This window comes from Balearica regulorum, chromosome 18 (genome assembly GCF_011004875.1).
Source record: "Balearica regulorum gibbericeps isolate bBalReg1 chromosome 18, bBalReg1.pri, whole genome shotgun sequence".
Lineage (NCBI taxonomy): Eukaryota > Metazoa > Chordata > Aves > Gruiformes > Gruidae > Balearica > Balearica regulorum.
The window spans coordinates 1,618,475-1,645,344 of record NC_046201.1 but is presented as its reverse complement, the minus strand read 5'-3'; the positions used below and the strand labels follow the sequence as shown (position 1 = coordinate 1,645,344).

General features: G+C 53.3%; 5 protein-coding genes across 12 annotated transcripts in view; 3 read left to right on the top strand and 2 right to left on the bottom strand.

The window, feature by feature from the left end:
- RPL38 (ribosomal protein L38) overlaps window positions 1-26,870 on the top strand; it is a 153,808-nt gene that overhangs the window by 613 nt on the left and 126,325 nt on the right. The window lies entirely within an intron of this gene.
- Window positions 406-9,446, top strand: COG1 (component of oligomeric golgi complex 1). 3 transcript variants are annotated; one of them, XM_075770751.1, is made up of 15 exons: window positions 406-837; window positions 930-1,174; window positions 1,567-1,748; window positions 2,091-2,261; window positions 2,363-2,516; window positions 3,352-3,562; window positions 3,735-4,523; window positions 4,855-5,001; window positions 5,948-6,109; window positions 6,405-6,532; window positions 7,108-7,216; window positions 7,632-7,741; window positions 7,847-7,922; window positions 8,294-8,333; window positions 9,285-9,446. In XM_075770751.1, exons 1-14 carry the CDS (start codon window positions 421-423, stop codon window positions 8,309-8,311), a joined length of 2,919 nt encoding a protein of 972 aa, XP_075626866.1. In that variant the 5' UTR covers window positions 406-420; the 3' UTR covers window positions 8,312-8,333; window positions 9,285-9,446. The 3 variants fall into 3 exon arrangements, with proteins under 3 accessions (XP_075626866.1, XP_075626864.1, XP_075626865.1); XM_075770749.1 differs by lacking the exon at window positions 8,294-8,333; XM_075770750.1 differs by having other exon boundaries at window positions 8,294-9,446.
- On the bottom strand, window positions 8,015-18,690 carry VCF1 (VCP nuclear cofactor family member 1). Of its 4 annotated transcripts, XM_075770756.1 has the most exons (5): window positions 18,326-18,690; window positions 16,585-16,681; window positions 12,707-12,748; window positions 12,368-12,430; window positions 10,024-10,675 (listed from the first exon to the last, which is right to left on the bottom strand). In XM_075770756.1, the coding sequence occupies exons 1-5, from the start codon at window positions 18,688-18,690 to the stop codon at window positions 10,433-10,435; spliced, it is 810 nt and encodes a 269-aa protein (XP_075626871.1). In that variant the 3' UTR covers window positions 10,024-10,432. The 4 variants fall into 4 exon arrangements, with proteins under 4 accessions (XP_075626874.1, XP_075626873.1, XP_075626871.1 ...); XM_075770759.1 differs by lacking the exon at window positions 12,707-12,748 and having other exon boundaries at window positions 8,015-10,675; XM_075770757.1 differs by lacking the exon at window positions 12,368-12,430.
- Window positions 18,689-22,245, top strand: MTNAP1 (mitochondrial nucleoid associated protein 1). Of its 2 annotated transcripts, XM_075770752.1 has the most exons (4): window positions 18,689-19,970; window positions 20,389-20,496; window positions 20,688-20,804; window positions 21,316-22,245. In XM_075770752.1, exons 1-4 carry the CDS (start codon window positions 18,689-18,691, stop codon window positions 21,342-21,344), a joined length of 1,536 nt encoding a protein of 511 aa, XP_075626867.1. In that variant the 3' UTR covers window positions 21,345-22,245. The 2 variants fall into 2 exon arrangements, with proteins under 2 accessions (XP_075626867.1, XP_075626868.1); XM_075770753.1 differs by lacking the exon at window positions 20,389-20,496.
- On the bottom strand, window positions 22,079-26,575 carry CPSF4L (cleavage and polyadenylation specific factor 4 like). Of its 2 annotated transcripts, XM_075770761.1 has the most exons (5): window positions 24,722-26,575; window positions 24,372-24,467; window positions 23,576-24,057; window positions 23,209-23,403; window positions 22,079-22,701 (listed from the first exon to the last, which is right to left on the bottom strand). In XM_075770761.1, exons 1-3 carry the CDS (start codon window positions 24,996-24,998, stop codon window positions 23,900-23,902), a joined length of 531 nt encoding a protein of 176 aa, XP_075626876.1. In that variant the 5' UTR covers window positions 24,999-26,575; the 3' UTR covers window positions 22,079-22,701; window positions 23,209-23,403; window positions 23,576-23,899. The 2 variants fall into 2 exon arrangements, with proteins under 2 accessions (XP_075626876.1, XP_075626875.1); XM_075770760.1 differs by having other exon boundaries at window positions 23,209-24,057.

Genomic DNA, 26,870 nt, shown 5'->3' with positions numbered 1-26,870 from the left:
GCGGAACCCCGGGCCCGGCCCGGCCCCACCGCAGCTCCACCGGGCCCGGGGCGCGCAGGGCGGCCGGGCCCCGCCGTCCCGCTGTCTCCCTCTAGCGCTGCCGGGTGGCGGGTCACAGGCCTGGGGGAGCGTCGGGCGGTCCCCTCCGGGCCAGACCCGCCGGAGGGGCGGACGGGACGCGGGGCCTCAGCGAGAGCCCCCCCGGGCCCGCGGCTCCGCTCCCCGGGGGCTGAGGGAGGGTCGCGGCCCGCTCAGCTAGAGGCAACCAGGCCGCAACCCCCGCCGGCTCCGGAGGGGCCTCCCGGGGTGTGCGGTGCGGGAGCGGCACCCGCAGGACGCGGGGACCGGCCCGTTTCCCCGGGAAACGGACAATAAATAAATGAAAAATTCGGTGTTTTCCGCCGTCCCAGCCGTGTCGCCATGGCAACGACGCCCGGGCACGGCTCTGCCCTACACAAAGATGGCGGCGCCACGCCCCCGACGCCTGTCCGGAAGCGCCCTCCCCTTCCCGTCGCAAAGATGGCGGCGGCGGCGTCCACGTCAGCGGCGTCCCGGTTGCGGGCTGGGGTGGCCATGGCGGCGCGGGGCGCGGAGGCCGAGGCCGAGGCCCTCTTCGAGGCGCACACGGCGGCCGAGCTGCGGGCGGTGGAGCGACGGCTGCGGGCCGGCATCGAGCAGAAGCGAGAGGAACTACGGCAAATGGTGGGCGAGCGGTATCGCGACCTCATCGAAGCCGCCGACACCATCGCCGAGATGCGACTCAGCGCCGAGCGCCTCCTGGGCGCCGTGCGGGGCCTGCAGCGGGGTGGCGCGGCCCGACCTGGCCCTGCGGCGCCGGTGAGGGGAGCGGGGGTGAGGGGCTGCAGCGGGGCGGGGGGGGGGGGCGCGGCCCGGGAGCCCCCCCTGAGCCCCTATTTCCCCCGCTGCAGGTTCGGCCGCCGGCTCAGGAGAGCTTCTACCGGGCGGCGGCGCAGCTGAAGCTGCTGCTGGACGTGCCCGAGAAGGTGTGGGGTGCCGTGGAGGCCGGCCGGTACCTGCCCGCCGCCCGGCTCCACCTGCTCGGCAGCCACCTCCGCCGTCAGCTGCAGCTGGACGCGGCCCGTGCCCGCGGTAGCCCCGTCCTCGCCCGCTTCCCCATCCTGCTGCGGCAAGTGGCCGCCGCCAGCCACCTCAGGTGCGGGCCCCGGCGGGCTCCTCGGGGAAAGGGCTTCCTCCTCTGGGAAAGGAGCGTTGTACGAGGAGGGTGGTGGGACACTGGGACAGGCTGCCCCGAGAAGCTGTGGCTGCCCCTGGCTCCCTGGCAGTGGTCAAAGCCAGGTTGGATGGGGTTCTGGGCAACCTGGGCTAGTGGAGGGTGTCCCTGCCCATGGCAGGGGTGGGACTGGGTGGGCTGGGAGGTCCCCAGCTGTGAGGCCAGAATGCCTCACCCGGTCCCCTGACACCCAGACAGCCCCACTTCTGTCTGGGGAGAATAACAGCCTCGCTCGGTGGGTTAGTACAGAACCACATCTGAACATCTTGGTCGAGCACCGAGACCAGCAACTGTCCACCTCGTTCCCTTGCCAGATCCACCATCCTGCAGGAGAGCAAGTCCCTGCTGAAGAGCCAGACCGTGTCGGACCAGGCAGTGGCAGAAGCCCTGTGTGCCATCATGCTCCTGGAGGACAGCTCTCCACGCCAGGCCCTCGCCGACTTCCTTCTGGCCCGGAAGCTGGCCATTCAGCAGCTTCTCAACCAGCCACACCATGGTCAGTATGACCGGGCTGCCTCCTTGTTAAAGTCAGGGTAAACCCTTCACTTCATCTCCCTCTTGCCCCACAGAAAAGCGGGTAGGTTAGTTCCGTAAAGCTCACAGTGGTGGAGAGGCAACCACATTGTGCTACTGCAGTGGCGTGGCACAGAAATTTACAGTGCTCAAAGTCTTAAGCCAAGCCTATCTGTTATGGGGAAGCAGGTGGTTGCATGGGGCTGAGTCCTTTGCCCCCCCCAGCCCTTCCCTGGAAGGTTTCACTAGAACTGCAGGCCCTGAAACACAGGGCTGTCACACCTCTGTGAAGGGGCTGCCCCAGCTGAAAGGCATTTCTCTGCAGGTGCAGGTATAAAAGCTCAGGTGTGCTCACTGATGGAGCTGCTAACCACTACCCTGTACCAGGCTCATGCTCTCTTCTACACCATGCCAGAAGGGATGCCACCAGATCCAGCCCTGCCCTGCAGCTTGCTCTTCTCGACCCTGGAGAGCACCACAGGCCAGCCCCCAGCAGGTGAGTGCCCAGGCAGCTCTGTGTTACGCCTCTGCCTGCCCGCATTTGTGGGCAGGAGGCTGCCCCCGTGCTGGGCTGATGCCCTGACTGTGTGCTTCCAGGGAGAGGTGGGGTTCTGGAGGAGGAGGTGAAGCTGAGCAGCTGGTTCAGGTACCTCCCAGAGTCTGTGGTGGAGTTCCAGCCAGCCCTGCGGACCCTGGCACACCCTATCAGCCAGGACTACCTCAGAGACACGCTGCAGAAGTGGATCACCATGTGAGTGTGACAGCATCCCCCTTTGCAGGGCCCTCCCAGCTACCCCATGGTCCCTGCCAAGGCCACAGAACAAAGCAAACCCAAGCTCATTCCTTCCTCGCTCACTCCAGCCAGGCTGTGCCTTCTGCCGGCTTCTTGCCTGGCATCCCCTCTCCCCAGCAGTACAACAGCCAGAGGCAGCATAGCACTATCCTAACAGCCTGATGTAACACCACCACTGGGCTGCACAAAGATACTTGCCTAGAGTGGCTTTATGCTGCCACAACTGCCAGCAAATAAGCACACAAATAAACAAGAAGAAAATCCCTTACCTGCTTCACTTGGCCCTTGAGCCAGCACCTCCTTTCTCCTCACGGCCCTTCCCTGGACTGGGGGCAGTCAGACCCCTTTATAGAGCTGCCAGCTCCACCCCGCCCCACCACACCTTGCCCTGTGGGTGGGAACAGCCTTCTCAGTCCCACATCTCCTGCTGGGGTGGCCAGCTGGTCCCTCAGCTGCAGCCCCCTATGGTGTGCTCACCACCCATGGGATGTTTCCCAGAGCCCCCACCCACCCTCCTGCCTGCTGGCACTCCTGGGGTGCCGTGCTGCTGGCTCTGACACCTGCTACAGCCCAGGGTTCCTGCTGGCGGGCATGTGGCTTTCCTGCGGGGCTCCAGTGTGGGATCCGGGGTGCAGGTGTCTCGCTGAGAGGCAGAGGTACCCTTCACCCCACCGGTGAGCCTGCAGGCAGAGCCTCTTACCGACAGGTTAAGAGTTCTCCCACCTCAATGTAGCCAATGTTCCCTCCTGCCTTCCCTGGGGCAAGTCAGGCTGAACTGAAACGTGGCCTTCAGGTGCAGCGATGACATCAGGGCCGGGGTCAGCAACCTGCTCGTCTATGTGAAAAGCATGAAAGGCCTCGCGGGGATTCGTGACGCGGTGTGGGAGCTGCTCACGAGCGAGTCCATAAGCCAGAACTGGGAGGCAGTGTGCCGTCGCCTTTTGGACAAGCCTGCTTCCTTCTGGGAGGACCTGCTGCAGCAGCTGTTCCTGGACAGGCTGGAGGTGAGCACTCTGCCACAGCACGTCATGGGAAGCCTTGCGCTGTGCCCCCTCTTGTTTTCTTAAACACTCCACTGGTACCTGTTAGCAGCACTAGCTGTGTATTTGAAGTGCTAGGTGGCAGGAGGCACATGTAAAATATACTTTTTCTTTTTTCTTCTGCATCCTTTTCCAGACACTGACCAAAGAAGGGTTTGACTCCATCTCAAGCAGCTCCAAACAGCTTCTCACCTTAGCTCTGCAGGAACTTGAAGTCAAATCCAGCACCTCTGCCCTGAGCAAGCACGTCCAGTTTGAACACAACGTGGCCCTGTTCCTGTGGTCAGAGAGCTCCAGTGACCTGCCTTCCGACGCCGCTTGGGTGAACGTGGCCAACCGTGGCCAGTTCGCCAAGAGCGGCCTGTCCATGAAGGCCCAGGCACTCACGCCATGCGTGCAGAGTTTCTGCTCGGCTCTGGACTCAAAGCTGAAGGCCAGGTTGGACGATCTCCTGTCCTACCTTCCCACGGACTCCTCAGCCGCCAAGGAGGCCATTCTCGCAGTTCAGCCGCGCTCTGCCTTTGACCGCTACGCTGACGCCAGCACGGTGGAGGGGCTGCTCCGCGATCGCTGCGTTGCCTGCATCCACCACGTGCTGGGCTGTGTGCGCGAAGAGCTCCAGAGCGCCCAGAGCCTGCTGGGGGGGCAGGCAGATGCTCCCAGCGATGCCAGACTCAATGCTGTCCTCTTCATGGCGAGACTCTGCCAGTCCCTGACCGAGCTCTGCCCTCACCTGAAGCAGTGTATCCTGGGCCAGTCGGGCAGCACGGAGACGGCACTGAAGGAAACCCGTTCTGCCAAGAAACTGGGGAAGGGGAAAGCCCAGGAAGTGACCCCCGTGCAGGCCAAGTGGCAGGGGGTGAAGGCAGAGCTCTTGCAGCAGAGCCTGTTTGCTTACCAGATCTGGAGCTCAGCTGTGACCAAAGTAAGGAACTGTTTTCCCTTGTCACAGCTGCTTCCTGCTGCTTCCTGCATGGGTCTTGCTCGCTCACTCCCTGCGGTCAGTGCTGCTGCTCCTTAGCTGGCTGCCGAGAGCTCGCCGCGCTCCTGCCGCACTGTTCAGTCAGCCTGCAGGGAGAGGAGACGGCGGCAGCTCGGAGGTGGCATCTAGCGGGATGTTCTGCAGAAGATTTGCTTTGGGAGGAGGGGAGGGATGCAGGACGTCAGCCTCTGCACAGGCAGGAGCAGGCTGCTCGTCCTTTGGTACTCCCATTAGAGCCGTCTGTGACTGGGTGTTTCTGTGTTTGGTGCTCTAGGGTCTGGTTCAGTGCTTTACCCGCACGCTGCTGCTAGACACAGCTGGCTCTGTCTTGGCCACAGCCACCAACTGGGATGAAATCGAAATTCAGGAGGAAACAGAGTCTGGAAACAGTGTAACGTCCAAGATCCGGCTGCCTGTGCAGGTATGAGAAATGTCCTCTCGGTAAACACAGAGAAACGGTCTGCTGGGAGGAGAAAAGCGGTGGTTTCCAAAACCACTGCTTTGACAAGTACTGCTGACCTGCTGCAGAGTTTGCTTGGTGTTATGAGCGCAGGGCAAATGCTCTCCGGTGCTTTTATTTGTTCTTTGAGATACTAACCTCCTAAGGACAGAGGTCAGAGGAGGGAAATTAGATCATTGCTGCTGTATATTCAAATGAGTAAGATTGGCCCAGATCCTGTAAAACTGAGCCAAAGAAGGACTTATGCCCGGCCTCTACATGGAGGCCACCAGAAGAGAGATTTTGTGGAAATTGGATGCGCTGAAAGACAGGGCTGCAAGAGTGGGACTGTGCAAAGCTGAAGAGAACCGTGGCTGTCAGCTTTCCTTGGCCGTGGTGGTGGTCACGGTGACAAAGCAGGTGGTGGTGGCACGGAGGGAGAGGAGGGCCAGGGCAGGAATGAGCTTTGTGTTTGCAGGGCAGTAGTCTTTTGTAGTGACCCTTACAGGGTGAATTTTGTTGATTCTGAAGGAAAAAGCTGCTGGGTGAGAGCTCAGGATAGCTGGGAGGCCCAGGAGAAGAGCGAGGGAGTAAATAACGAGCCCAGGTAGCAGATGGTGAGAGCAGGGTCAATGGTGACAGAAGAGGCACAAAGAGCAATTCTGTTCCGACAACACTCAGGTGAATACCTCTGGTAAAGTACTTGTGGGGCTTTGAGGACTGCTATAACCAGAAGTCTGGTGTGTCAGTAAATAAAAACCCATGAGGTACTCGAGCCGTGCTGTGGGGGCATGTAGGTCGCAGCAGCAGAGAGCTTTGTGGTTGCCGAGGAAGTAGGAAGATGGCATCACAAGAACTGACGTTGTGCCACTGATACAGCTAACATGGCTTACAGAACACGTGAAAATAACACTGTTTTCTTCAACAGCCGTCCTGGTATGTCCAATGCCTCCTCTTCAGCCTGTGCCAAGAGGTGAACCGGGTCGGCGGTCACACTCTTCCGAAAGTCACCTTGCAGGAGTTGCTGAGGACCTGCATGGCAGAAGTGCTTGCTGCCTATGAAAAGCTCATGGAAGAGAAGCAGGAGAAGGTACGTGAGTAGGATCAGCCCTCGCTCCAGCTGGTGTGGGATGGGAGGGTCGCTGGGCATGTTTCTGTCCCTCGGAACAGAAAACCGCTGCCTGTGAGAGCTGGAAAGGGTGAGTGCGTTCTTCCCCTGCCTCCCCCAAAAATGAGGCAAAAAGGGATCAGACACCAGATCGCACGCTCAGAACGGTTCAGTTCGGTTGGTTGTTTCTTGGTGCTGGTGTTTGTAAACATTTCCCCTCAAGTGGTCCTTCGACAGCCCTGAGTGAAGAGCCCTGTTGTGACTGTCCTGTTTGCAGAAAGCAGGCGCGTTCCCCATGACCCAGAACAGAGCTCTGCAGTTACTCTACGATCTGCGATACCTGAGTATCATCTTGACGGCGAAGAGCGAGGAAGCAAAGACCAGCAGGATCAAGCCTGACTCTGGGTACAGTGCAGTTCTGGGGTTCGGATACTAGCAGTAGTTTGTGGGGCCCTAAAATGGTTTAAAGTAACAGCCTATGCGGCTGTCAGAGGATGCCCGCAGGAGCGGTGCCTTTGGGCCTCACGGGAGAAGGGCAATGCAGGCTCTAAGCTCTGACGTCTTCACTGACACTAAGCTCATCCTCAAAATATAGGAGGAGGGGTGGGATTCTGCAGCTGAGAGCTCAGAGACAGTGGGCTGGTCCCTGCCGCTTGCGTACACAGCATGCCTGCATGGCGGCGGCAGGGATACAGTCAGATGATGCCCCTGGAGAACAGTTAAGCTTCCACGCAAGAGTTAAAACCTTGTGTATGCTCCAGTCCTGAACTGAAGCATCTCTGAGATACAGCACAGGGAGAAGGTTCCTCTGCAACAGCAGATGTTGTAGGCTGTGTAATAGCTGGAAACCCTTCAGGCAGCTGCTGTTCTGCCAAGTAATTCCCACTTTGCTCAGTCACCTCCTCAGAGCAAGTCCCTCACTGTTGGAGGGATCGGTGAAACCGCGGATGTAACCCGACAGGACTCTGCTCTGCTTGTAGGGTTGAGAAGGTGACCGACTTCCTGGAGGGACACATAGATCCGTTTGACTTGGACGTTTTTACTCCACACTTGAACAGCAACCTCAATCGCCTGGTTCAGCGAACTTCCGTAAGTTCAAGGAAAAGGAAGGGATGGATCAGGAAGCATTGCTGCAAAACAGGCTTTGAAGGACAGCTGGGGTGGCTTTATGAACTTCTTAATGTCTAAAGATAACTACTGGCGCTTACTCAGAAATGGGAAGAGTATTTAACGCCAGCTGAAGATAAGAGGAGCTGGCTGCACGGCACATAATCCTGCACAAAGTTGGCTGAACTTTATCTACCAGGATTCACTGGAGCCTGTGCAATGCTAATTGGGTTTAGTGCTGAAACAGGCCTAGAACTCAACTATGGTAATAATGAGCAGTGACAATTAAAAGCAGAATTGGAGGGGGAAGGGAGACACCTCAAACTTAAAAGCACCGTGTTTGGGGGTGGCTGGAGAGCTGACCACACAACACAAACAGTTCCTCCATACCTTCTAGGTTCTCTTTGGCTTGCTGACTGGGAGTGAGAACCAGTACACAAGCAGGAGCGGCACTCTGAGCTCCCAGGAGCTCCACAACATCTTGCCGTTAGCATCCAGCCAGATCAGGTACAGTACTCTGCTCTTCTGTACCGTCTGACCTCTCTCTGGGAAGCGGGTTGAGCACTGCTGCTTCCCTGTGACTGGCCACATCTCTTTCTTCCGTCTCTTAAGGTTTGGACTTCTGCCGCTGAGTATGTCGAGCTCGCGAAAGAGCAAGTCTGCTTCCAGGAGCACAGAAGGAGTTCAGGTTGGTAAAACTGAGCCGCGTTAACTTTTTGCCAGTGCTCATTCTCCTACCAATGCTAGAGCTTGTGGGGAAAGAAGAAAGTAGCCAAACAGTTAATATTTAACCTGATTTTTATTTTCGGTAAAATAAGAGAACCATTACGGCAACACAGCATGAGATGGTTTGGATTTCCCCTTGACCCTCAAAAAACCCCTGATGGCCCCTGTTTTTTTGGGCCCGTTGCTCTGTGGTACAACATACACCATGAAAATGCAGTGAAGACTTAAACAGATGAGGCATTTTGAGATCAATGCATAAAAAAACCAGTTGATTTAAAGATGACTGCAAGAAATGTTGAAGGATACTAGTTAATTATTTGAACTCCTTTCCAGTGTGATGCTGACCTTTAACTCCTGACGACACCTGGCTTGGGTATTTAAGCCTGTGTGAACAGAGTGGCTTGCTTCTCTTGCAAAGGCTCTGTGTTGTCCTGTGTCTGAGTTTCATCTGTAGACAACCTATTGTTGCTACTTTTCCCCAGTTTAAAACATCTTACTTAGATGGAGCTCTCTATGCTGAGGATTGAGAGAGCCAAGGAATACCTCACCGCTACAGGAAGCAGTAATTCCTAATCTGTTTCCTGTAGCTGTTATTAACCCAATAATCCATCTGTGGTGATGCCCTTCCAACTGGGACAGAAGGGGAAAGGTCTGGTTTTATCAGAGTGTTACTCAAGATGCTGATGCTGCCTCTGCAACTCTCATTCTCCATTGTTCGGAAGCATTAAGGACCAGACACAGCATAAAGGTTGTTGGAATATAAAGGTATTCTTTGCCTCTTACACCTCAGCTGGAGTTGAGTGTAGAAGTGTGCAGCGATGTTTGGCTGGCTCCTGCCGCTCCCCTCGCCTGCTGTGGTGGCACACGTATGTTCTGTGCTAGCCACACTTCTCGGACTCTCTGACAGATGCTTGCTGCTCCTTTTATGCTTAAACAGTTCAGGAGAGGTTAAAGTCTATAGTTACTCAAGAACAGCAACAGCTGTACTTCCACCGTGCTGTTATCCCCTTGCTCTGAGAGCAACAGTCCCTTCCCTGCAGTTCAGAATTATTTATTTTTTTTTTAGCATTGAATGGCATCTGAAAAGTTACCGGTTGCTATCAAGAGCAAGGTGCTGTGCTTCTGCCACTTGAAGTGCCTCTGTCTGCCTGTCACTAACCACCAGGAGTGACACTGCTTAGGTTGTGGTTCAGGCTCGCATTGCCTGGGAACAGCTAGCTGTTCTGTTGTAGTCTAGGCATCCTTGCTGCTACTAGAGGTGAGGGTATGGAGTAAGTCAAAGGTATACTGTAATAGTTACTGATGCTTTTGTTTTTAAAAACAGGTTCCAGCTCCTGCACTCACAAGAGCAGAAGATGAGGCATCACGCCCTGGCTCGTTGTTCAGGCAGCTTGTGACCGAGGAGGAAGACACAACTGCACCTTCTCTCTTCAAGCTGGGATGGCTTTCTGGCATGACCAAGTGATGCAATAAAACATAAAGAGCTTGTCTGTGTATTCATCTTCACCTTCCCCTTGGCAGGGAGTGGTACTGTCAGAAGAGGAGTACTTGGCCAGATGTATGCCACTTTAACCTGGCACAGGTCAGGATTGTCCTTGCCATCTGCTTGCTGGACCGGATGTGTAGCTACTCTCACCTCCCAATTCCTTAGGAGTTGTTAACCTTAAAGTCAAAGTAAAGAACAAAAACAACAACCTACACACTGTAAGAGAAAACAAAACATTTCACAGCTAGAACTGGCTATCATCAGAGCAATGTCAGACTCCTCACTTTCAGAAGCCCCTCCCCAGGCTCCTCTATACTTGTCTCCATAGGTGCCACCACTCTGCTCTCTAAGTGACCCAGCAGGCACCTGCCATTTCAGCTACAGCTGCCTAAGCTTTCCTGGTTCTAATTTCACATTTCTTTTTTTTTCTCAGTACTGCAGCAGTAAAGATCAAGCAAGATAAGGTTCATCATACACCAAGCTGGGTGGAAAGTTGACAGCTGGGACAGTCCTAAGGGTGCCAGTACCTATTCTTACTGTCTCCTTAACCCTAAATGCTCAAAAAAATGTTACCAAATACATTTTTTACTAGTTTATTGAAATTAAAAAAGACTTATAAAACTGAAGATGAACGTTTGAGAGAACTTTACATAAAGCAACAAATTGCTAACAAACAGATTAGGCAGTTGATTGGAATTGGACATTTTGCAATCCTATAACACAGATGTGGATTCCTCAATCTCCTCTTGACACGCACTTTATAACCACCCCAAAAAGAATCCTATAAAAATTGCTTCAAAGCCCCTTTTGCATTGCAATAGTGCAGCAAACCACAAGTAAACAATTTCCTGTTAACCTGTTATTTCAAATATAGACTGAAAAGGCAACAGGCATTTTGTGCAATTCCATTTTAACAAACTTTTAAGTTGAAATATCAAATCTACACAGTGCTGTCCCTTCACAGAAGGCAGGGAACTGCTGGTTCATCATGTAGGAAGGCGTCCCCGGCTCTGTAAGCTGTGAAAGTGTGCCTCCTTCAGGATCTGGTTGATGTGGAAGTAAGGACCTTGGCTTAGTGCAGACTGCTCATGGAAGGGCTGAGAGGAGACAGGACTGGATCCTGCAATTACCGGGTTTAGGCTGGTTTCTGCACCGCATGCTCTGTCAGGGCTGTTGATGCTACTGCTACTACAGCTGCTGCTGCTGCTGCCGCTATCGCTGCTGGAGGACTGAGACAAAGAGAAGGTTAACAGCAAAATCACACAGTTTTCTCTCCTGTCCATACTGAAACACCTCAGGTAAACAATCAATCTTATTAAGTCCCTCCCTTCCAAATTTTCAGGCTCATGTTCCGCCTGATGGACTAACATAAATCCACCAAGTGCTTTCTTGGCATTCATAGCTGCCATTGTTGCCAATGTACGAAAAGCGTCACAGAGCTGAAGGGATGAGCAAGCCTTCACCCAGAGGTTCGCTGACCTCCAGTACATTGGATTTCAATCTTTCGGTTTTAGGCCCACCAGCTCTGCTGCCCCCGTGACCCATGTTAGCACTAGTGAAGTTTGCTGAATTCATCTGAGAATTGGAAAATAAAGAACACTACTACTGAACTGCACGTGTCAGTAAAGGCAGGCAGGGCATGAGGAAAAGTTTATCACTTCTGTTCTAGCAGACATTTTAGGTAAGCACCATGCAAAGCATTTTCCTACAAGTCAATCTTTCTAAAATGAGATCTGAAGCATCCAAAGCAACAGGCTGTTAAAAAGAAATGCAACACGATACCCATTTTAAGTCTTTGAACACTTTGACATACATACAACTACTTTTCTCCCAGTTAAGTACTGGCAGAGCAATGTTAACTAGTAGTTTTCCATAACAATTTACTTGAGACAACAGTGAAAGACCAACAGGCATCGATGATTTCCACATGCAGAAAAGAGAACTCATGATTTAGGTTGCATAGAGGACAGGGCTCATTTGCCAGCATTTAGGATAAACACATTTCATGGTAATGACTGGAAGAGCATTAGCCATCATTGTCAGTGCTTCAAAGACATAAAACTGTTTGGTTTACACCATTTTAAGGGCTGCTAATGAAAGGTTCCATTAGTTACAGCTGAAATATTTCATAGTGTGTGATATGCAGACAACACTGCAAATATTTAGGTGCTTAAGAATCAGAGAATGGCTGCTTTGCCATCCCGCAAGAAGTAAATTCATAAAAGCAGCAAGCGTAAGTGGCAGCTGCTAAAAAAACAAACCCACAAAAAACCAACCCACATTTTTTTAAAGTATTAAACTAAAACCACAGAAGTCAAAGCTTGGTGGTCACGGCAGAGGAAGACAAATTTAAGGAAGTGCACAGTAATTTAATACTCAGCACCACATCCAGAAGGCCTCACTTTGGAGTAAATCTGAATAATGGTGCAAATTGCACCTGACATCTGTCAACAAGCAGTGAGAAAGGCCCAGGAAGGCACTGTATGAACACTTGAGGTGGACCACATCTCAATGCTGACTGGAAACCCCACGGCACTTATTCCACAATCAATTGCAACAATTCAACCATATAAATCTCCTTGTTTTGCTAAGCACCAAAAATGCTTCAGTTCTGTTATAGTACAGCAAGCAAGACAATGGCACCGAGGCTGCACCCGCGCTGGCGTGTTAGGTTCAGCTAGCAAGGAGAAAACACCACCACACATGTGAAGTCATTCTTGAGGAAGCAGCAGATGTAACTACACGAGCAACCAGCTCCTCTTCCTAATACTGCTAACACTAGAGAGGGAGAACACCAGGAAAACAGAGAGGAGCCACGAAATGGTGCTTGCTACACCATCTCATTTTGCATAGAAGCACAAATACTGAAATGCAATGCTGTTATGCTGAACAAGTCACAGCAGCCTTGGAGAGAAACCCACCGCACAGGACACTTTGTTTCCTTTTAGTCTGTGTTCCTTACTGTTTTTCGTTACAGCCACCTTCTGAAAATCAAGGTAAAAATTGAAATGAGAACCTAGTATTACTTACTGCTAAAGTTTCACATCTTAACAAACATTTTAGAGCTGTTAGTAGTGATTACTTTACACACGTCTGATTTTTTTTTTAAAAAAACAAGATAGTGTCCTGGGACGTGCTTCCTACATCTAAGGCTGTTGACAGATCTGGTTTGTCATACCCTCTTTATTTCCATTTCTCTAATGCAAAAATTCACTAGCATGTGAAGCCCGTTTATTGCCCAAATCACGTCAAAGACCTACCATTTCCCCAGGCTGTGGTGCACATTCTGTTACGCATTTGGACTACAATTAGACAAAAAAAGAATCCTTAAAGTCATCATGTCAGCAATGACAGGCATCTACACAATGAAACAAAGCTTTAAGCGTAAGGGCAAAGGAAAGTAGCCCAATGAAAGTTTATGAGTACTTTAAGTACCAAAAGGGCATCTTCAAGGTTTACTTGACTCATTAGTCCTTCTTAACATCACACTGAGTAGCTAGAGAGGCTTTAAATAATTTCCAAATAAACATCCTGTTAAATATATAGCCTGTTGATCTGTGATGTAGCATCTCAATCACTCATGACAGGAACTTAACAAATCACCACTCAGACTCTGCTTCTCTCAAAATCTTTCAAGTTTAACAGTTTTAGTTAGAATTTAAGACCAGCCCTTCCTCAATAGTGTAACACTGTAGAATGGAATACGTGCAATGCTAGATGAAAACTTTGATGTGAGAGAAGCAACTGCTGTCGTGCGTCAGCAATCTCCACTGATAAAACAGTGCTATTGCTGAGCTCTGGGGAATCCTGTCATCGGTCAGAACAACAAAGAGGAACCACGAGAAATTAGGGTTTACAGAAGTTATTCAGGAAGGAAAAGAGTTAGCCAGAATACTGCAGACTCCCTCCCTTCCCAGGGAAAATCAGAGCAAAGGGCTTTTCATCAGTGATTCGCAGGTCACAGAGCACAATTGCAGATTCTCCTAATTCCTGTGAGTGACCGTTTACAGCCAGCCTCTCAGAGGATCCACTACAACTCTGCCTGACCTGACGTACGGGCCGGCCACAACAGGAGAGTAGGAAGGGCTTTGGCTTAATTTATAAGCAAGTACCAGGGAAAACAACACAGCTAACCTGTTGGTAAATGGAGGACAGGCTGAACAGGAAGTTAAATGCAGTGGCAAATGCTCTGCCTCGCTAATGTTTAACCTCCCTGAAGTTCTAGCCTAGCCTTTTCGTCGTGTGCCAGTTCATGGACTGAACTGCAAAGCAGAAGTTTACCGTCATCCTGAGAGTGGCTGTCACCTAGGAGTGTGGGAGCTGTTTGTTCCACGAAGAGCAGGGATTGCACATTGTTATAGCAATTTGCCAAGAAGCAATGCTGACAGAGATTGAAGAGAATCTCAGTTTCCCTCCTGTAAAATTCAGAGTCAAGGATGCTGTCTACCCTGGATGAAAGAGCAAACTAGTGGGAGAAAACAGCGATATCCTTTTGCATCAAATCTAGCTCACATGAGCAGTTTGATTCAAAATGAGGGACTGAGGGATAACATTGCAGAACAGCCCATGTTTGAACTGCCACTAAGAAAAAAAAAATCTCCCTTTATCTTACAGATATTGCTGTCAGCTATGAAGAGTAAGACACAAAACCATGGAAAGAGGTCCTGACAAAAGCCAAGCTCAGGTTGAGTAATTTAGGTCATGTTCAAGTAAACCACACTCCGTAAGAGTAAACAGCCAACTTTCAACTGAAAGAAGGCAAAAGGAGTCAGTACTTTAGCTAATGTTTCACAAAAAGCAGGTGCGCATATGCCCTCAGATGAAAAGCAATTCTCTCCTCACGTACTCTTTGAGGTTACAAATTGCTCTCGCATCTTCTCTCCTAGTTCAATATCCTAAGCTAGTGAAGATTTGTAATCAGCAATTTGTAAATCACTCTTGCAAATGGCCAAGTATCAGGAAACTAAATAAAAGTATTACAAAGGGCCAAGAATTTCAAAGTGACATCAATCGGAAGCACTTGTGCACTATAAGCACAAGAATTTCTCCATTTGGCACAGGAAGTCCTTAAAGAAACATTCAAATAATACTGATTTAATCTCATGGCTTGAATTTCTGGGCATGCTCAATCCAGTGATCCAACATTACAAGAAAACAAGCAAAAAAAAAAAAAAAGCTCTATTCATCAGCAGACGGCATTGTGAATCTTTTTCCCTTAAGAAAGGGAACATTGATTTTTGTAAAACTGTGTCCAGCAGCCGCATTCCTTGACTTCAGTGTCAACAGTAAGAGATTCTCCTTGCCTGCACATCAGGGTTTAATGTGTTAAAAACATACTTTTACAACACAAGTGCATGCATGAAGCAGGAGTCTTAATGTTAGCTTCAGCAATTGAACTCTGCACTGGTTTTGCTGGTGGCGGGGCAGGCACTTCATGCCCATGCTGTTCGCTTGCAGGCACCCCAAACAAAACAGCCGTTAAGGAGAGAGTTAAGGTCATCCACTCTTGCGTGGCTACTACAAGACTATTTCCATTCCTGCATTTTAGCGGCTTTGCCCAGTCAAACGCCAAGTGTTTATATGACAAGCAAAGGTGCTTCTGCCACTCACCATGAAGGTTTTTCCTGATATTCTTAATTTCATTACTCCTACTTCAATCCCTTGTTCCACACTAAATTCTTGCTCCTCCCGCCACAAAGCTCGTTTAGCCATTAACTACTCTACACACGAAGAGGTGTTTAACCTGTTGGACAAGTGATTCAGTGTCAGATGGCAAGCAACTATTTATGGTTCTACCCGTTATACCCGAGAAGCAAAAACTACCTCATCCCCACAAGTCTTATTTCTGGCAAAACAACAATACAGGAACGTTTTTCAACACAGTGAATTCCTTTGTGACGAACATCTCGGCTGAGCATTTTCCATAAAATATCACTGACTATTGCATCAGCTACGCATAAAGGTGTACTGGTTAAAAGAAAGCCTCCCTCACAAAAGGAATGTTGGGATACAGACCTTTGTATCATTTTAAATGTAGGTATAAATTTGAAGTCATTACCATATGATAAAAGATACGTTGCTCAAAGTTACAGAGCACAAAACACTTTCTGCAGTCATAGTTAATAGTTCAATATAACTGCAAAATTTCGTAATTACTCATCACAGCCAATCTTTGGAGTGAGAGGGCTGTACAAAAAACAAGGATATTTCAAAAACCTTGGAAGAAATTAATTTCATTAACTTCCCGGGACACAAACCAGGAGAGACCCTCTGGTCTGCACGCTCTTTTCCATGAACGTTTTGCAACAGAACTACATTGCTAATTAGAAATGTATACAGTGAATTCTCAGATGATTAATACAGGCAACAGTTCAAGAAATCTGGCAGCAGCTTGGAAATCAGCATTTTATAAAAAAAGAAATCTCATAACTAGCAAGTTGCACCATCCTAGAACACCTGTCACATGAGAAATGAGAGAATAGAAAGGCAGTTTATCGCATGTCCAGCAAAAGATCACGGCAAATACGAGTGGAAATCCAATAGTTTGAGTTCAACTATTTTAGCTGCGAATGAGCAAGTCTTGCTTAAGCTGCTGAGCTCTATCAGAGCATTTTTTAAACATCAGATAAGCATTACTGCTTGCAACAGGCACTTTGTGTATCGCACTAGTTGGATGCTTTTTGACCTTCTACCGCAAATAATCACATTACTGTAAGTAAACGTAAAGTTGGAAAAGTAGATGGCCAGGCAAAACGACCACATGCACTTGTAATCGATCCCAGTCACCTCCTCAGGTCTGATATGTTACACCTCATTTCAGACAGCAAAATTAGAAGTGGCAACAAATGCTTTTCTTGTATATTCACTTGGGTGCTACAGACCAGTCTTTGAAATATATTAACAGAAATATTCAGGCCAAAGATAACCAGGTTCACAGGAAAACATGCTGATTTCCAAACCACATTTTACAGATTTCAATCTTTGAAGTACGTAACAGACTCAAGCCTCATGACCTCATAGACAAAACAAACAAACAAGTGTTTTCATTAACTACTTTCCACAAAATTTCACAGAATATTCCAAACATTATTTAAATTCAGCATTAAAGGAAATTGAATATCCCAGAGAAGGCTCTCACCTCCGTGTCCCAAGAGTCCTGAAGGACAGTATTCCTGGTACTACGTTTTGTTTGGGGAACATGACCATCATCTTCATTGCCATTCCGTCTCCTCTTCCTGAGGAAAGAAGAAAAAAATAATAATGTAGCAGCTTACTGATATACCTTCTGTTTTGTTCTCTAAAGGCAACTCTGCAAAACAGGCTAGAAAACTTGGTAAATTAATGAAGGATGTATCTAAACCTCTGATGTGCTGTGGACTTTCTTCTTCTCTTTTTAGCTGTCTCTATAGAATAGAGAGAAAATGTTTCTCACAAAGTAGGCAGGCTGATGTTTTCATATCAGTTTAAGGGACATGGCCTCACACCTGCCATTAAAACCAGTGCTAAACATCTTTCTAAATAAACCCATTTGACAATTCTCAGCCTTGCAACTGCTCTCAGTACTCAGGCACGTCTAAAAATAAGCCTAGGACTTTGAATGACATCTGACAGGCTGAGAAAAGCACCCAGGAAGAATGGCAGTGACCACAGCTTCAATAAATACCCAATTACATTTATCTTGCTTACATGAGTCTGCAGTTAGTGCCTACAATGACTTTCTTTAGTCTCTCCACTCTGACAGCATTTTAAATCAAGTTCACATTCCTGAGCAATGTTATTTTCCATGTGTTTGTCAGAAAACACCTCAAGGAACACAAATGCTTCCCTGTTTCTGACGTATTTGCTATCTTCTTATGACATCAATGCTGCTTCACAGCAGCTGAGCAACAACAACCTGCAAGCCAACGTTTCTCGTTTTAATACTAATTTTTCCCACCATACAAACAACACAGGTCAACCAGGACCTCAGTGTGCTGGGCACTATCCAAAATATAGGATGGAGCCATTTTGGTGGCTAAAAATTAATACACTCTCAAAAGAGTCAAAACAGACTCACATGAGGTATTTATAACTGAATCTTTTCTTACAGACAAGCTTCTGCAGCAGACCCAGCTGCCAGTATTTGGTCCACGCCTACAGAGCAGGAGCTGCCTCCTCCCTCTCCCATCCCTGGGATGCCCACAGCACTCTCAACCGTTGCCCACCAGTCCCTCAGCTGCTCCCTCCCCTAGGACCACTCTTCGTTCCCCCTCTTGCTCACATCTGCCTTTAGATCCCTCCTTTTCTTAACGCCTGCAGCCCACACGCAAACTCAACACCTCCTTCCCCCACGGCCTACCCTGCTGCCTCACAACTCCAGGCACTCACAGCCCAGCTCCTGCAGCTTCTCGGTCCCTCCCGGTTTTCCCCCATCGCAGTACCTCCCCCCAGCTAGGCTCTACCTCCTCCCCTTCCCCCCAGAAGGGCCAGAAATGCCCCTGCAGCAGACTACGAGGCCCCCCATATCCTCTACATTCTCTACGACCGTTTGATCTCCGGAACGCTGCTCAGTTTAACCCCTTCCAGAGATCAGGGAGCCGCTCCTCCCCTCTCCCCCCACCCCTCACCCTCGCAGCTCCCCCCCCCTTCCGCGCAGCCTCTTGCTCAAGCCACCCCCCACCCTTCCCCCCTCCTCCTCCTCCTCCTCCTCCTCCGCCGCCTGCCAGCTGGCCTCCCCCGGTGGCCACATACCCCCTACACTCCCACACATCCCCCTCGGGTGCCCGAGGGGCTGTCCCCCGCCCCGAGGCCGAGCCCCTGCCCCTCACCCCAGACCCCCTCCCCAACCACCGCCTCCCCTCAGGCCGCGCTCCCCTCCCCCACCCCGGCTCATCCCTCACCTCTGTCTCGCTCCCCGTTCGCTCGGCAGCGGCTGCCGGCAGCTCATGGCGGGCTGGGCTGAGCTCTGCGAGGCAGGACGGGGCACGGTGAGAGGCTGCGGTGCGGCCTGGCCCGGCTCGGCCCGCCGCCCACCGCTGAGGAGAGACGTCCCCCGCTCGGCTCCAGTCGCCGCTTCCGGCGTCTCCGCCTCCTGCGCATGCGCAACAACCTCCCCTGGCCGACCACGCCTCTCTGTTGCGTCACAGCGTGCGCCGGGGCGCGGAGGGCGCGCATGCGCGTTACGCGTGACCGAAGCCCCACCGGGGGCGGCGGAGCCCGACGGAACAGCGGCCCCGAGAGGGCGGCGGCGGCGCCGTGCTGCCATGGCCGCCGTGCCGCCGGGGCGGGAGCTGTGCCCGCACTGCCGCAGGCCCTTCAAGCGGCTCCGCACCCACCTTCCGCACTGCAAGGCCGCGCCGAGCCCAAGCCTAGGCCTAGGCCCCGGCCCGGCCGCCGGGCCTCCCGCTCCCGGGAACCGCTCCGACTCGGACGGAGCCGGCCCCGGGGCAGGCAGCAGGCCGCGGGCGGGAGCGGCCGGTAAGAGCAGCGAGCAGCCGCCCGGTCCCGGCGTGGGGCGGGGGCTGCCCGGCGCGGCCCTCCGAGAGGCGGCGGCGGCCCGGAAAGGGAAGGCGGCCGCGGCGGAACAGGGGGCAGGGCCCGGCCCCGGCCTTTGCCATCAGCCCGACGGACGCCGCGCAGAGCGGGAGGTGGAGCCCGCCCTACGGGCCGTAGCCAAGTCCCTTGATTTGCTCCCCGAGGACGTTAAAGATATACCCGAAAAGCTGAGTAACGGAGTGGAGATAGTCATAGAGAAGCACCGCGCCAGGGTCATCAGGGAGAAGAGCGGTTCCAGGAGCAGGGGCGCTTCGGCGGGAGGCCACAGCACAGCCAGGCCGGCTGGGGAAGGGCCGGATCCGGGCAGCGCTGCTGCCCACGCTGGCACGGCCCGGCCTGACGCGCAGGAAGGAATAACTGCTCCAGAAACTGCAACCGCAGAGACATGCGGCCGCGGAGCCGCAGAGAAGCAATCTGCAAGCACCAAGGGGGAACAAGGCAGTAGGTTAAAGGCAATAAAAATACCCATACTTGAAGAGCCCCCTGAAGCAGACTGCAGAAGTAGCCCTGGTGACCTTGTTCAGCAGGAGGGAATAGACAAAACCGTGACAGAAGAGAAACAGATGTACCTAGAAGTTGGTACGGAATATAAAGCCCCTCTTTCTGCTTTGCATACCGAGAACCTCCATCTGTCAGTGATAGAGGGTTTCAGAGGTCACAACAAAGGGACATCCAAAAATTACCTAACCAGCATACAAAAGCTCAGAGAGAGCAAGAACCAGATGGCTGTAGATTCTGAGCCCATCCTGAATGCAAGGAAGAATGCCGAGCTGGCGCTGGACCAGTTCTCGCTCCACACCTCCAAAAACCAACCCATCTGTCTATTCCAGGCCCCTGGCAGGAGCGCGCAGGCAGGTGCCATGGGTTTGGAGTGGTTTCCAGACTTATATCCTAATTATTATGGGCTGAGTGTTTTTCCAGGGAAGCCTTTCCAAGATGACGTGGGAATCACAATGAAGACAAAGGGCAATTTCTCAGAGGGACAGCAAGGTAACATGCGAAACAGGAGTCTCCTGCTCAGATTTACTGCACTGTCAGGGTAAACTGTCCAGTGTGAATGGGAGAGGAGGTGTAGGAAATGCTAAGCTGCTGGGGTTGTCCAGAAAGCGATCCAGGAAGGATCCAAGGAGGTTAACTAACTGTCCAGCCCTCTAGCCTGCAAAACCAGTGGTTTACATTTCTATTTAGGCTTGAGTCAGGCTCTTGCATGTTTGGGCTGGCAGAGCCCAGTCACTTTGTGGGAGAGACAGTTTGCTCTTCCTTTCGGAGCAGCCAGTCCCCAGCCCAAGTCACTTGCAGCCGTACCACACACCGGCTCGGTGCTCGCCACCCCGCACAGGGAACGTGAGCGCCGTGCCCGTTGCCCTCATTTTCCTACCTTTGACCGCTCTGATTTCTCATCGCGCAGGTCCCCTCTCAGAAAGGCGCCTGATGGATGTAAGGCTGGGGGAGCTGCCTGTGTGGCTGGCCACTCGCAACTTTTCTCCCCAGGGGCTGCTTGGAGGATTGCAGAAAGGTGAGGCTAAATTCCCAGCTCTTGAGGCAGAATTACTTACCCAATTTACTTACTATAGCCTGGTCCCAGTGGCCAATCTAGATAAAGTAGTTAATAAATAGACCCAGCCATTTGGCTTTGGAAAGCTACATGGAAACCAGTGAACTTTAAGACCTGCGCGTGGTTTGACCCTTGCATTTCTGTTCCAACAGCCTGGAGCAGCTATTACGACAAATACATCAACGTGAAGAGGGGCGGACCAGCTGGGATCTCCATGCTGCTGGCTGGATACTGCCTCCTCAGCTACGGCTGGAACTATCAGCACATCAGTAAGATTTCCTTCTTGGTATCCATCTCATTTTGGGAATTCTCACTTTTGCCACAGGTGGAAAGTCTATTTGCCATTCACATTAGTTCAAACTCTGAAATAGTTTAAGTGCTTCACAGTTAAGACTAATACCAGAGCTCAGAGAAGAGCACTCTGACCTGGCTTAGTTAGGCAGAGGAATTTAGCTAACAAAGGCGGTGATGACAGTTGCTGATTCACTGCTTCTCCCCAGAGAGCGCCAGGAACCATCAGGAGTGCTTTTAAACCCTGCACAGAGCAGGGGGAGGAGATGTTCCAACACTGAACACCCATTCCCTGGATTTACTCATAACTGCCAAGGGATTTACCGGTGTTTGCGTAGTTTCCCCAGCAGGACTTGCTGTCATGTGCAGCTTTACAGCACGTGAACAGAGAAGGCTGCAGTCAGTCTCCTGCTCATCACTGCTGGGCAAAGCACACTGTTAGCACACTAACACCAGCCTAGCTTTTTCCCCCCCTCCCTGTTTTTCTAGGGTGTCATCGCTGGCGTAAATACCACTGAGGAAGCGGGAACAGCACCCAAGGAACAGTCACGAATATATGGGAGTCAGCAGAAGTGCTCAGGACCATTGTCCCAACATGGATTGAAGTCAGTAGAGGCCCATTTACTGTCAGAGAAAGGCTCTTGAGCTGTTGAGGGGGCTGCTTCCCAGTTACCCCCCTGCAGACAGAGGGGTGACTGACAGTCACTGCTCTGCAGTTCGGGCAGTATTTAGTACTGAAAGAAGAAAGCGTTAGAGCTGCCCCTCGGAGATCTGTTTGCAGTAGAGTTCCTGTAGTCTGCAGAAGCCCAGATCTCTCACTTTGGGACACCAGACAGGACAACTCCTTGACCCAGGCTGTTCTATAGATTAACTGACATGTATACATTGTAATCAGTGTTTGGCAGTAAGGTTTGTGATGGATTGTGGCAGGGTGACATTAGGCAAATAATTCCCTTTAAGTTAGCAGAGTTGTGCCCGGCACAGCCCATCTTTTACTCACCCCTCTCCACAGCAAGCACGATGGGGTGAGTAAACTGGCAGAAGGGTGGTCCCTGCAGGGCCCTCGGCCACTGCGTCACTGTGGGAAGAACTTTTGTGAAGGCATTAAAGCTGCAGCACTCAGACCGCAGCGCCCTATTTCTGGAGGAAGAAAAATCCATTGAATTAGTTGTTGTGCCCAAAGGGCAAACCGATGTCTGCATCAGACAAATGAGGACAGTTAGAGTGCTAGTTGTAGCCTGCCATCACCAAACATGTCTGGAAAAGGGTTGGTCATGGTACAGGCATGAAGGGTAAAAAAAAAAAGCCAAGGAAAAAATATCTGAACTCTTTATTTAAAGAGCAGTGCATTAGTACTGTGTCAGAGGTGTTTCACCAAAAACTCCCTCTCACCAGCAATAAAAGCCTTTGTGAATTTTCCTTCTCAGTACTGTGTGTTCTCAAACATGGTGTTTCTTGCCCCCTTTCACAGGGGATTAGCACACCCAGACCCTCATCTGCCCAGGCCCTCAGCACAAGCTGGTCCCACACCCCTTCAAACCTGCGATTGCACAGTGACCACTCCTGCTGCCCCAGTCCATACGCAGCCAGCCACGCAGGAGGGAACGCGGCAGCTGGGAAGAGTCCGATTTTAGTTGCATTAGGGAAGCTGTGATTTCTCTGCTGCTTGTGCAAAGAGCTGCGAGAGCCGGCGCTGAGCAAAACCGACTGGCTTTTCTAGTTCAGCAACTGCCCTAGTAGCTGTCTCGCTGGCTCCATCGTGCTTTAGGGTGTTCTCCTTCCACGGTCCATGCGGGAGCACTCGAGTCACTTCCCCAGCAGAATTTCCAGCTGAGTCTTCTCACACTCGCTGGCGTAGTGACCTTTCTGTCTGCACTGGGGGAAAGGGACAGGCAGCCATTGGTTTTGTGCTGAATCAAGCCAGTGCCATGTTACCACATGGTCATTGTCACATCATTTCCCAGCAGCTGGGCTAATGGAGCTGTGCCTTGTTCGAGCAGAGCTCTCACCCGCAATAGGCATCCCAAGACCTCCAACTGTAACAGCCCTCCGACCCAGAGGGACTCTCCAGGGCAATTCCACTGCATGGCAAGCGGTTATTGGCACAGAAGTCCCTTCACTTGCCGTCAGATTATTCCAATCCAAGTACAGTCGTCTTCCCACCGGTTCACACCCAGCTTCCAGGGAAGCATGGGGCGGGGGGGGGGGGGGGAGCACGCTCCAGGGCCAAGAACAGCCCAGGGAGAAGACACACATCTCAAGGAAGCTATTTTGAGAGCTGTGGGAGTTGCCATGCCACATGCTGTCCCTCGCCATAGCGCTTTACCCTCCCTCCAAGGTGAGACTGTTGCTCCCAGGCTTCCCGGTCCCAAGAACACTCACCTTGAAGCAGATGCCTTGTTTGGGCAGGCTCTGTGGGCCAGGGGGGCAGTTACTGGTGTCCCATAGCTGCACTGTCAGGTGCTGGGTAGCACCAGTGACTGGTACAGGCGGCTCCGTGAGTGGCACGTCCTTGCATCCACTCTTCCTGCCAGCAGCCAGATCCAGCCGTGCCAGCCCCCGAGGACAGCCAGCTCCCTGGGGGGACATGGGGCAGGAGGGGCAGTTGGCAGCTGCTGTCCCACAAGAGCTGGGGCAGAAGCAAGAACTGTGGGGCAGGGGCAGCTGGTGCATCACCCTGATGGGCAGGGGCACAGAGCAAAGGGGCTTCGAGTCAAGAGGGGATGGCATGGGACCTTCCCTGCATCACCTTGGATGGATCCTTGCTGCTCGTCATCAGCCCGGCCTTGAGGCTGGAGGGGGACACAGAGGACAGGCAGTTACTCCCTGGGACATGGCAAGTGGTACCCCCAGACCCCCCCGTGGCTCCCACAGCCTCTCAGGGGTGTCCCAGGGCTCAGGCATGCCCACGGGGATGGGGGCCATCCCCTGCCCACCGGCTGCAAACCCTGCAGTCACCAGCTCATGTTGGATGCAAGGAGAGACCAGAGGGCTCCCGTTACTTCAGACGGGGGCCTAAAGCGCCCTTGTCCTTGACCCAGACACTGGAAGGACCACATCCACCTCTGCAGCCTCAGAGAGGGGACTGTCCCCCGCTGTCCCAGGCCAGCTGCGTGCTGAGCTCCCCCTGTACGTACTGCATGAATTTGCACTTGGGTCCTTCTGGGCAGAAGCCGACGAGGTAGTTGGCACACATCACCCTCCGCGTGTGCTTGTACTTGCACAGGGGACCTGCCGCGCAGAGGAGAGGTTCCTGGTTTTGGGGACACAGTACCACACCCCCTGCCCCACAGGGATTTTGGGAACCCACCTTTCCCCAGCAGCCCCGTTTCCCTTCAGCTCTATGGGGCCTTTGCCGCCCTCAGCCCAAATCCTCACCGGACACCCACTCCCCAGACAACCCACTGGGGTTCACCCCACTCTGGCTCAGTCACCTCAGAGGTGGCAGGAGATCGGGCCAGCAGTAGGGTGCAGACCCCCCCTCACCCGTGGGTGGGGAACACGGGCAGCCCCTGCTCACCCCAGCACCCGCCGTGGCAGCTTACCGTGCCTGCAGAATCCACGGTCGTACCAGGGACAGCCCACGGTGCTGGTGGTGGCATCAATGTGCAGGAAGGGACAGTCCTTGTTGCTGCACTCGCCTGTGGGAATAAGGGGTGGGACAATGGTGGCTCAAGCCAAATGCAATGGAAAGTGCTCCAGGATGGGCTGGGTGCAACAGAGGTGCCCCGGGAGCACCCAGGCTTGGCCCTGGGAATGGTGGCCCCGGGGTGGGTGCCAGTGGCATTTCTTCCCACAGACAGGAGGTGGCATCAGGCACTTGCTCGAGGCCAGACCCGAGGCAGATGGGTGCTGGGGTGGGAGAGGCTCGCTGGCATCCGTATCCGGCACCTACCGAACTTGGAGTAGAAATAGCACTCTGGCATCTTGGTCGCGTCGTACTCGTGCAGGAAGTCGCACCCGTCACCTTTCTTGCAGAGCCCGCGCAGCCAGTGCTTGCACACCACCGTCTTCTCCCCGGCGACGTGCCGGAAGGGGCATCGCACGCCTGGCCCCGGCACACATCCGCTGTCGGAGCCTGCCTGTGCCCCAAGCCCCCCGGGATGTGCCCTGTGCAGCCCCTCCAGCCCTGCCTGCGCCCCAGAACCCCCCAGCTCCTCCACTTGGGACATGCCAGCAGGAGCTTTTCCGGATGCGGAGGAGATTTGCAGCACCCACTGGGTGCGCAGGGCTCAGTCCCCCAGGCACTGCCAAGGTCTGGCTGCCCCGGAGGTCTTCAAGCCCTCCCCGGTGCAGAAGGGGAAGGAACATTCATCCAAAGGGCCAGAGGAAACGATGGACTCTGAGCAGCATCGGCATTTTGGGCCAAAACCTGCCAACCCACTGGCCATAGGGCCACAGATGTGGGTGGCTCATGGAGCAGGGGGGGGCCCGGCTGGCTCCTTGGTGTCCCCAGGGTCTTGCAGGGTGGTGTCAGTCCCATCCTCATCCCCTCCTAGCACTCACCCTTGGTGCACAGCCCTCGGTGGAAGAACTCGCAGACAGCCGCCCCCAGCTCTGCAGGGGAAAGCAGGGCAGGGAGAGCTTCACCCGCCAGCCCCAGCCCCACCATGCCATCGAGGGCAAGCGCACCTCAGACCCCTCCGCCAGCAGTCTCCGCAGAGCTGTGCCAGAGGCACCCCCAGGGGAGCGGTGCCCCCAGCCAGCCTGGCCTCGGGCAGGAGCCCAGGGGGGAGGCAGGACCAGAGGCACCAAGGCACCACGGGGGGGTGCACCAAGAGGCAGGAGCACCAGCAAGGAGGAAAACCCCAACACCTCCTGCACCCCTGTCACCCTCCAAGGATGCCACAGGACCCTGTCCCCAACTTACTGTCCATACCCAGGAAGGGCAGGGGCTGAGCTCCTCGCTGCTGTTCCACATCAGCCTCCAAGTCAAACCTGATCTTCTCCACACCAGCCACCAGCTCCTGCATCACCCCAGCTCCAGCAAGAGGCAGCTCCTCCAGCCCAGGCAGGCAGCAGGGCTGCCCAAGGCTAGCACAGGACACCCAAGGTGGCAGCACCACGCTCTGCAGGTCACCGCAGCCACCCTGGGCCCCAGCACCACTCAAAAAACCCTCCTCTTCCTCCCCAAGGCAGAGCAAACCAACCCAGGCAGCAGCCCTGAGCCCTCCATTTAGAGGGAGAAGCTGCCCACATCTGATCTCAATTTGCAGCCATGATTGCCTGGTGCCGCAGCCCCAGCTGCAGGGAGCTCAGCCCCGGGCCCCCATCGCATCCCCCCTAATTGCCTCTCTGCACCGACATCTGCTTTTCCTCCAGCCCCAGCTCTGGGGCAGAGCAGCTGGCCCACATCTCCCCGGGAGCAGCGGGGTCTGCCGGGGCTGGCCGTGAGCTGGGTTAACCCCCTCACACCGGGGCTCAGCCTTAAGCAGAGCCAAACGTGGCCTGAGCGCTGTAACCAAACACTCAGATAGCAAGGGACGCATCCTGTTGGGGTTTTGTTGCGCTCTGAGTGCTTTGCGCATTGCTGGGTGCACAGCAGGATCCGTCCCCAGCCCCGCTCTGCAGCACCTGGTGCCTGGCAGGACAGACCCATGTCCTCGGGCTCCTCATGGGGACGGCCAGCTCCCACCTCACACCCCGACGCGAAGCCCCTTCGGTCCCCACTGCTGGGCCGGAGGCTTGCATCCGTGCCAGGCCGCAGCGGCACGTGCTGGGCACGACCAGGGTGCCACGCTGCTTCCCAGGGCTGCCGGGGGTGCACCCAGAAAGGACCGCGCAGCCCCCGGGTTTAACCTAACGCTCCGTCCCTCCTCCATCACACGGCTCCCGCAGCCACGCGCGTCCCCGGCACACGCCTGGAGCCATCGTGGCCTGACGCATCGGGGACGGAGACCTGCTCCCATTCTGTCACTAGTTATAAATGCACTGGACCAGTGCTGCCCGCCTGCCGGAGCGCTGCCTGAGGGTGCTGCGGCCGCGGTCCTGCACCGGGTGCTGTGCACTGACCTGGCACCGAGCGGTCATGCCGGCCACATCCT

Excerpts from the sequence above, each read along its gene's own strand:
- COG1 (XM_075770749.1), top strand. The coding sequence starts at position 421 with ATGGCAACGACGCCCGGGCACGGCTCTGCCCTACACAAAGATGGCGGC. Across the intron at positions 3,563-3,734 it reads TGTTCCTGGACAGGCTGGAG|ACACTGACCAAAGAAGGGTT; the intron begins GTGAGCACTCTG and ends ATCCTTTTCCAG. Across the intron at positions 4,524-4,854 it reads GGAGCTCAGCTGTGACCAAA|GGTCTGGTTCAGTGCTTTAC; the intron begins GTAAGGAACTGT and ends TTGGTGCTCTAG.
- MTNAP1 (XM_075770752.1), top strand. The coding sequence starts at position 18,689 with ATGGCCGCCGTGCCGCCGGGGCGGGAGCTGTGCCCGCACTGCCGCAGG. Across the intron at positions 19,971-20,388 it reads TTTCTCAGAGGGACAGCAAG|GTCCCCTCTCAGAAAGGCGC; the intron begins GTAACATGCGAA and ends CTCATCGCGCAG. Across the intron at positions 20,497-20,687 it reads GCTTGGAGGATTGCAGAAAG|CCTGGAGCAGCTATTACGAC; the intron begins GTGAGGCTAAAT and ends CTGTTCCAACAG.
- VCF1 (XM_075770756.1), bottom strand. The coding sequence starts at position 18,690 with ATGGCAGCACGGCGCCGCCGCCGCCCTCTCGGGGCCGCTGTTCCGTCG. Across the intron at positions 12,431-12,706 it reads CACCACAGCCTGGGGAAATG|AAGGTGGCTGTAACGAAAAA; the intron begins GTAGGTCTTTGA and ends CTTGATTTTCAG. Across the intron at positions 10,676-12,367 it reads GAAACAAAGTGTCCTGTGCG|TCCTCCAGCAGCGATAGCGG; the intron begins GTGGGTTTCTCT and ends TCTTTGTCTCAG.
- CPSF4L (XM_075770760.1), bottom strand. The coding sequence starts at position 24,998 with ATGTCCCAAGTGGAGGAGCTGGGGGGTTCTGGGGCGCAGGCAGGGCTG. Across the intron at positions 24,468-24,721 it reads CTATTTCTACTCCAAGTTCG|GCGAGTGCAGCAACAAGGAC; the intron begins GTAGGTGCCGGA and ends TTATTCCCACAG. Across the intron at positions 24,058-24,371 it reads CCGTGGATTCTGCAGGCACG|GTCCCCTGTGCAAGTACAAG; the intron begins GTAAGCTGCCAC and ends TCTGCGCGGCAG.